At 31.1% G+C, this 9,878-nt stretch overlaps 1 protein-coding gene across 1 annotated transcript; it reads left to right on the top strand.

Annotated features, from left to right (window-relative positions):
- Window positions 1-570: 570 nt before the first annotated feature.
- LOC127079052 (uncharacterized) lies at window positions 571-3,297 on the top strand. The gene is made up of 3 exons (XM_051019464.1): window positions 571-2,090; window positions 2,185-2,584; window positions 2,666-3,297. Exons 1-3 carry the CDS (start codon window positions 646-648, stop codon window positions 3,077-3,079), a joined length of 2,259 nt encoding a protein of 752 aa, XP_050875421.1. The 5' UTR covers window positions 571-645; the 3' UTR covers window positions 3,080-3,297.
- Window positions 3,298-9,878: the final 6,581 nt, after the last annotated feature.

The raw sequence follows: 9,878 nt of genomic DNA, 5'->3' as shown, positions 1-9,878 counted from the left end.
GCAATGTGTAAGAATGATAGGACTTGATTAAGATAGGATAAGATTTCCTATAAGATTTTCTTATTATCTTTATGATTTTCTTATTAGCTGTCGGTAGAAATTGGTTATAACTTAGTCACGTGACTAAGTGGGAGACTTGATAGTTGATAGGATAAGGTACTCCAATATAATATATATTATTTTATAGTGTCATGTATCTTAATAAAATATAATAGTCGGTGAATATTTAGAGATGTTGCACTATACAGTATATAGCCCCACTGCAATTTTATTTCTTTAGATCACATGTTATTTTTAAATTGATTTTATTAATACATATAATATAATATAAAAAAAAATTATGTTACAAGTAGTAGTTAGTGACATTATATTATAACATTTTATTTGTTAAATTATATTACAAACACATAAATATAGGTTAGAAAAAAGTTATTTATTTTTTTAAATTTGTTTATTTATTTACTCTGTTTATAAAAATTGTTTGTCTTTTTTAATTTATTTATATATATATATATATTTGTAAGATATTTTTTTACACTTTTTTATGTTTGTTTTATATTACTATGTGTTTTAATTTTCAAAAAATATTTGTATTTTTAAATTTTTTATATAAAAGTTATTTGTTTTAGTTTTTTAATAGGATAAATGGTTGGTGGTAGTAGTACGTCGCTTCCTCCTTCAACAAACCCAAGTGTTAGAAATGTGAGAAATAAGAAAGTTGCCAAAAATGCTCCTGGTCAAAGGCAAGATGTGGCATGGGAACATGGCACTCCCGTAAATGATGGATCAAGAAAGATCAAGTGCAAATATTGTCATAATGAGTATAGCGGCGGTGCTTTTCGATTTAAGCATCATTTAGCAGGGACAAATAGTAATGTTGAACCTTGTGTGTCTGTTCCAGATGAAGTTTGCAAACAAATGTGGATCATTGTTCATAGATTGCAAAGCAAACTCATCAAAAAGAGAACTCTAAGTGAAGATGTAGTAGAGGTTGATGTGGAAGATTGTAAAAGAAAAAAAGTTGAATCTTCTGGTCTTGCAAATATTTTCAAGAGGGGGATAACTTCTCAATCAACTATCAACGATGCTTTTAAAAAAAAAGAGAAGGAGGACACTAACTTACAAGTTGCAACTTATTTTTACAACAATGCTATCTCTTTTAACGTTGTAAAGGATGAAGAATTTATAAAGATGTGTGAAATGATTGCCCAATATGGTAAAGGATATAAACCACCATCTTACCATGATATTCGAGGTAAATATTTAAAGAAAAAAGTTGAGTCTATAAATAGCATATTGGTGGAGCATAAAACTGCGTGGAAAAAGTTTGGATGTACAATAATGACGGATGGATGGACTGACCAAAAGAGGAGGACTATCATAAACTTTTTAGTCAATAGTCCTATGGGTACTTTCTTTTTAAAATCAATTGATGCATCTAGCATTTCAAAGACAGCTGATAAAGTTTTCAAAATGATGGATGATATTGTTGAGGAAGTGGGGGAAGAAAATGTTGTCCAAATTGTAACAGACAATGCTGCAAACTACAAGTTGGCTGGACAAATGTTGATGGATAAAAGGAATAAGCTTTATTGGACACCTTGTGCAGCTCATTGCATTGATCTAATGTTAGAGGATTTTGAGAGCAAGATACCTATGCATAAGGAGATTATTGCTTCAGGTAAAAAGATCACAACTTACATTTATGCTAGGACTGGTCTTATAACTTTGTTGCATCATTACACTGAAGGAGGTGAGTTGATAAGACCTGGCATCACTCGCTTTGCAACATCATATTTGTGTTTGGGTTGCTTGAATGATAAGAGGGGAGGATTGTATAGGATGTTCACTTCCAAGCAATGGAAGGATAGTCAATTTTCCAAGACAAAAGATGGAAAATTTGTTGAAAAGATAGTCACAAACAAGGACTTTTGGAAGAATTTGATTATTTGCCTTAAAGGTGCTTTTCCATTACTTAAAGTCTTGCGTATGGTGGATTCTGATGAGAAGGCAGCCATGGGTTATATCTATGAAGCAATGGATCAAGCAAAAGAGGAAATACAAACTAGCTACAATAATAATAGAAAAAGGTATAATTTTATAAAATATCATAGATTAATTTATTTGATATAAAAAATATATTAGTATTTATTTATGAACTAACTTAATCTTTTCTTTCTTAAGCTACCAACCATTATGGAAAATTATAGATAACAGATGGGACAAACAATTGCATAGGCCTTTGCATGCTGCAGGCTATTATCTTAATCCAATTTTGCATTACAAACCTAATTTTAAAGTAGATAATGAAGTGAAACAAGGAATGTATGCATGTTTAGAAAGAATGATGGGAGGAGACATGGATATGGTGAATAAAATTGATGGTCAACTTGAGGATTTTAAGAGTAAAAAAGGATTCTTTGGGAGTGAAATAGCTCAACGTGGACTAAAAAACAAGACACCAACTCAATGGTGGGAATCTTACGGTGATGCACACCCAGAGTTGCAAAACTTTGCTATTCGTGTTTTGAGTTTGACATGCAGTTCTTCTGGCTGTGAGAGAAATTGGAGTGCTTTTGAAATGGTATATTTTTTAAATTTATCATATATATTTTTCATAGCTACTATATGTTATGCATTTTAATTTAATATTTCCCCTTTTTAGGTTCATACAAAGAAAAGAAATCGTTTGAAACAAAAGACTATGAATGATCTTGTGTATGTGATGGTAAATACAAGATTGACCAAGAATAAGGCTGAAAGGAAAAAGCGAGATCTAACAATTGATGATTTCCAAGATGATGACGATTGGTGGTATGTTGCTGAGGAAGAAAATGCAGGTGGTAATAATGTAAATGTGACTGATTTAGATGAAGATTTGATGCAAAGTACTGGTGCTAAATCAACTGGACATGTAGATGAATTTGATGTCCTTGAAACTATAGAAAGTGACAATGAAGAAGGAAATGCAGATGAAGGTGATGATTATGGTGGAGGAGATGATGAGATTAATGAAGATGAAGGAGTTGACATTATAGGGAAAAATCCAAACTATCGGCGCCTTTGTGATTTGTACTAACCTCTATGATTTTGAGTATTTTATTTTATGGAGTTTGTTATTTTAAGTTAAGATTTGAGATTTTTAATTTTATGGTTAAGATTTTTCAATTTGATGATTTGTTATTTAATATGCAAACTTATATACTATTTAATATAAATAGTATAAAATATTTTAAGTATTTTTTTTAGTAAAATCTTACTATTTTGATTACGATCTTATGTTTTACGATTTTGTTATTCCTTCTCGATCTTATAAAATTAATTGAGTAAGATCTTTCGATTTTAATTACGATTTTATATCTTACGATTTTAATATCTCCTCCCGATCTTATGTAAGATCTCGATCATGACAACATTGCATGGGGCATCCCACTAAATTAGTGGTACAAGTATCCAAAATAATATGTCTACAGGTTTCATTAAGAGTCAATATCCTCATGAATCTAAATATGGAAATAATTGCAGTAAAGGATACTTGGAAATCCAGCAAAATAGGACGGTGGTCTAATTTGATTTTGACCAAGGTGTTGCTGGATGTAGAAATGCATGTGTTCAACTAGAGCTAATTACAAATTACCTTGTCAAGTTTCTCAGTGTGAGCTCTTCCTTTTCTACCATTATGCTAAGTGAACCAAGCAGCTCTTTTGGGAATGTGATGTAAATATTGGAAGAAGTCCGCTCTTGAAAATCCACCATAGGATTCATAGAAGGAGTATGGTTACTCATGTATTAATGAGCTACCAAGATAACATTAAAGTCACCAGTGTAGCACCAGGGGATGTTATGAATCTCAATTATATCAGATAACTTAGACAACAAGTTTCTTTTAACTCTATAGTTAGTAGAAGTATAAACTGCAGTAATACCAAACAAAGAAAGGCTATTAAAAACAGTAAAAGCAATCATTTGATCATCAACGTGAATTAAATTGGGTAAGGTTAATATTATAGAAAATCTAGATATTGGGATTCAAACTATCTCTAATGTTCAGGGAAAACAGTTTGAGGCCCAATCTCCAAGCCATGTACTTGGGGAATCTTGAAAGGACATCCAAGGTTCAGCAACAATAACAATATCAGGTCTTTTAGAAAGAATAAAAAAATTAGAGCCAGTTTTGAGGGTTAATTAACTAAACCCCGAATGTTCCAAAATAACCACTTCATCTAGAATGTTTAGAGTTACCAATCTTGGACCTGGTTTTATAACTTGAGTTCTGATTAGTATCAGAGAAGGATTTCCTTCTGGAAGTTGTCTTAAAGGTCTCAGGTGAGGAAGTCTAAATGAAATCCCCATCTTTATGATTATCTCCTAAGTTTTCCCGCAATTCCTTTAAGAATTCCATGTTCTTTTTGTGACTTATTATTGTTGGATTTCCAAATGTAGCTCTTTTAACTCTCATAGTCTACTTCAACAAAAAAAGAAGCAAAATTATTCCTTTCAACTAACATTTTGTGCCTTAGGGTTTGTGTGAGATCCATTTCAACTAACACTCTTACAAAAAGGCCAAAGGTTCTATCAAACACATGTTTGGTTACAGTGGCATCTATGCAGATTGGAGTACTAATACTACTGGCTATAGAAAATAGAATTTGAGGTCTCTAATACTCTTATGAGAGGTCATATAGCCTAACCCATACCTGAGCAAAAGTATTCTTCTGCAAGTTAGGATTAAAGTCCTTGTCCAAGCAAAAAGCTTAAGGTAGCCAGCGTCAAGGATCCAAGAGGGCGAAGACCTAACCCTCCTCACATCTTCAAGAGACGAGAAGGAACACTTATAGAATCCTTTCCCCAACGAAATGACTCCCCATTTTGATAGTCCTTTCTAGAAAAGGGTTAACTTGTTCTTTAAAGCAGCAACGATTAACGGAGATGTGCCTTTAGGTCAAATGATGCACCCATGGAGGTTGTGTTTGCAGGCTTCAACTCCTGAAATGTATTCCTCTTTCGGTATTACAATGGCTAACATGTCCCCCTTGAGGCAAGGTTGAGGTATCTGAGAAAGAGGTATGTAGCCAACATTATAGAGCGTCTCTACGAAGGTTTTTGTTGGCTTTAGTGTTTCAAAAGGTTTATCCTGATCACCGTTGTGGCTAGGTTCTGTGGCAATAGGAGATTCTAAACAAGACCATGGAATTTTGAAATAGGACATGGTGGTCGGAGCTAGGTTAGGGTTCACCTAAAATCTCCATCAACGGCTCTCAAATATTATTATTTTCGTATACAAAAGTCAAAATATTTTCAAAAAAATTGATCGACCATTCTTTGAGTAATCCTTCATAGATGCTTTAATATTAAATTTTAAGCTCTCTGTGAATTATATATCACAAATAATTTTATAAATCAAGATTAAAATATCAAGATTTTCATAACCCTACAAAGATGCTTAAATATGAATTCTTTAGACAATCTTTAAAATATAATTGTGTTAACTAAATCAAATTTTCAATAGAATTTTATAAAAAAAATATAATAGATTAACACGTTAGAATTTAATCTACAGGTGAAGAAAAAAATATCAAAAGCTTACTTGAAAGAGAAGAGACAAAATTATGAAAATTGATTATAAAATCACTCGGACAGTAGAGTTTCGTCTTGATAACGTATCATAAAATTAATAAAAAATAATATACTATGAGAGTACCAAAGGAGAAGAGAAAGCAACGAGAGTAAATAACATTGTATTCTTCTTTTCAAATCTAACTATAATATTGCATAGTAGATCTTATTTATAATATATGATCAAAATTAACTCACAGGAGTTAAAGAATATGGAAAGATTAAAAAGATGGACATCCGCATCTAAATTAATATTATTCACAACAAATACAAATTAATCTATGTTTATTTTATTTTTAATTAAAATTAATTCTTTCAAATTCAATTTATTTAAATTAATTCATTTAATTAAGATACATAGTGGTTAAGGTAAAAAAAGTTAAGTTAACAATTCAAGCAATTAAAAATTTGTAGTTGATGACTATATATCCACCCCATAATAACACTAAATATTAGTATTCTTTTGTATTGATTAAAATTTAGGATAGTTGAATTCTAAAAATTCAATAGAGTTGGATTTCGGAGATTCAGCTGAATAAAAACAAAGTTCAAAATTTATATAACATTTACAAATTACCTATACAAAATGTCTTCACATAAATAATAAAAGTTGAATTCAGATATTTGGGTACAACTAAACCAATAGTATTTCTTTTATAACTAAAAGACAACCCTAAATAAAAGTTCATTGTATTAATAGTGAAAACCAATTATATACAAAAATAATAATAATAATAATAATAATAATAATAATAAATAAATTGAAAGAAAATATTAAATCATTGATAAAATTCTAAAACTAACTTTATACTCTAAAACGAACATAGTACACTAAAAACTAGACGTTAACATTCAAAATCTAAAACAGAAGTGAACGAAAAATGGAAACCTATAAAACTCTAAATTAAAAATAAGTCAAAAAATGAAAAATGAGAATAACCCTAAATCAAAGAGAAGAGATTATATTATCAGAATATTTGTCTTTCTTTTTCTATTTCAAAAAATAGTTGTCTTTGTTCCTCATAGTTCTTCACCATTTTCGTTGTTCATCGCATGCCTAGTCTTTAAATACTTTATGAGGTATAAGTGTTTATGAGATGAATACTTTAACTAATGTATTTAATGCAATTTATGATTTATAAATGACATGCCGCCTTATAATAATCCACTCATAATAATTCACATATGCGTAATTTGTACATTTAATTTGACTCCATATGAATAATTGAAAATCAAAACGGTCGCTTTCAAAATTTAGGAATCAAAATGAATCCCACCCTAAAATACGAGTCGAAAAATACTATTAAACCTTTAAAAACGTCATCAAAAAAATAAAAGATTATTGTATTAATATTAAAAACCGATAATATATATATATATATATATATATATATATATATATATATATATATATATATATATATATATATATATATATATATATATATATATATATATATATATATATATATATATATATATAATAAAGATCAAATGACATCAAAGTGTCAAACTTAGTAATATGACACCTTTGATAATTCTTAACCATACATTTGTATAACAAAATTCACCAATAAATTGAAAGATATTCATATAGATCATCTCTATAAAATTTATCATAAATTGAAAATCATTTACTATGTTATAGAGAATGATCAAAATCAACGGTTTTGTTAAAGTTTTGTAAGTCGTTAATTTTCATTAATCATGTTGACATATCAAATGATTTTCGATTGATGTTAAATTTTATATAGATGATCTATATGATAATAGCTTTCAATTCAACAATGGGTTTTGTTATACGGAGGTGTGGTGAAGAGTTATCAGTGTCATGTTATTAAGTTTGACATATTGGTGTCATTTGAAATTGACATATATATGGTCGAAAATAAATACAGAAGTAAGGATGGATATATTTAAAAACATGATTTTATTGAAAAATGATGACAAGAGGTGATTTCAAGAGTTGATGGAAAACTCGGGGTTTCTCAATTGAATCTCTCAATTTTCAAATGCCCTTCACCACAAACTGCATTCTATTATAAAGAGAAAAAGAGCAGATGTACATCAAATAAAATTCAAACCACCCTAAAACTATACAAACAAGTGGTCGACAAGGCCTTATAATGACATACATAATCAAAGATAATGTAATACACCATATTTTTCTTAAATACTCAAATTCCTATTATTTGAAATCAATCGAGTTCTTATGTGCTCTAAAAGTTATCGGTTGGATCAATTGCTCTAGTAGAACAAATATTAAAAGTGTAGTGTCACTTGGGAGATTTGTTACTACTAGTAATCTTTTCTAACCACACATTTCTAGTGGAAAATGGAGGTCACGTGTTTCTATCCATTACCCACCAACCTTGTACCACTTCATTTTCTCTATGTATCAAAAGAGCTAGTGGGGAGAAGAGGAAGCAATCTAGTGGAGAGAAGAATAAGGAGGAAAAGCTTGGAATCCATCATCATCACTTCACCACCATCTCATCTCATCATCTTCTTCAACCTCCTCTTCCATTCTTAAGGTGGGTTCTAGGTAGAACTTTAGATTTAGAAGTTAGGGTTTGATAAAACATGAATTGATAGTATGGTGGATGATATTATGATGATTCTCCATTAATCATGTGAATCTTCATTTATGATGTTTTTATGTGTGTTTTGTATTTGTTGGACTCTTGTGATTTAATGATATGGTTGTTGCTTTGAAGGTATTGTTGATGTGTTTTTATATTTATGTCAAGAGATTGGTTGTTAGAAATGAAGCAAACATTATGCAGGTTGGAAACTATGTAGTTGTGCAAAGAAATGGAGTTTCAGAGTGTGGAAAAGTGGAAAATGTTTAGGACCAATCGATTGGTCATTGATGACAATCGATTGTGTTAACTTTCTGTTTTGAAGAAAAGGAAATTTTTGCAGAACCAATCGATTAACAGGGGGCTCCAATCGATTGCACAAACTTACTGACTTGGAAAACATGAAATTTTTCAGCTGTCAATCGATTGACACTCAAGATCAATCAATTGATCCTCTGCATTCTTTGAAAAACAGAAATATGAGATAGACCAATCGATTGGGCTTCCCCAACCAACTGATTGGCTCATGCCTAAAAATTCAAGTTTCATTTATTTAATGTTCCTAAATGCATTTCATCAACCATTAATCACTTGTTATGTTATACTTATATTGAATCAATATTAAACGTGAGAATTACATATTGAATCTAGTGAGTTAACCTAGTGATCATTTTAGGACATAAGTTAGACGTATAACCTAGATAACATTAGAAAGCGGCATTTATTTGTACGATGCTTATGTGAAGGTTGTAGATGAATGGTTTCCATAGCTGAGAGTGAGACGCGTTGTATGGAACATGCATTGTTATTGTTGGTATATTGGTGAATGAAGTCATCAGTGATTGATGAATCTAGTTATATTTTATGGAACTGGTCACGTATTCAAAATGTTTACCCTTGATGGTGTACATCCCTATTTGAGTTACTTAGATGAGTAAGCAATGGGATGTGACGCCAATGATTTGTGCCTCAATTGGGTTTGAGCCCCAACCATGGCGGACATGGGGGATAGGTGGACACTAAAGTGGGTTAGAGGCCCATACGGTAAGATACCCTAAGTGGGTTAGAGTCCCATACGAGTGACGGTCGCTTGGATTGAGTTTGAAACTCATAGAGGACCCGATATCCACCGCGAAATTCGAATCATACGAGCATGCATGAACTGAGCTAGCCCTAGACGTAAGTCCGCTCAGGGATTGATGTTTCTTGAATTTGAATAGTGACTTATTTTGAGTTGTGAGAACTCATGAGCATGTTGACATACATTGAGAGGCTTTTCCCATCATTTAAGTCTTTTTTCCCTTGTTGACTTAAGTTGGATATTAATTAGAAAATCCTATAGATCCGAGTGGACCCATAAGATAGGGAACCCACTGGGATTATTATCTCACCCCATGTTGTTGATTATTTTTTAGGTAGTTCTGATCAGGAGAAGGGTAAGCACAAGATAGAGTGATGTCTTGATTACCTAATGTTTTGGATGACTTCTCCGTTGTGTAGATATTTTGAGATCATTCTACAATGATCTAGTTCCTAGTTTCATTTTGGGCACCTTTGTGTATATTTTGTGCCATATAGTGTTTTCTTTTGGGCATGTAATATGTACACCGTTGCCGCTAGGTGCTTATGTATTTCAGTACCAGTATTACACTATGTATAATATGTATTCTAGACATATAT

This window comes from Lathyrus oleraceus, chromosome 5 (assembly GCF_024323335.1).
Source record: "Lathyrus oleraceus cultivar Zhongwan6 chromosome 5, CAAS_Psat_ZW6_1.0, whole genome shotgun sequence".
Lineage (NCBI taxonomy): Eukaryota > Viridiplantae > Streptophyta > Magnoliopsida > Fabales > Fabaceae > Lathyrus > Lathyrus oleraceus.
This window is presented reverse-complemented; position numbering and strand designations above follow the sequence as displayed.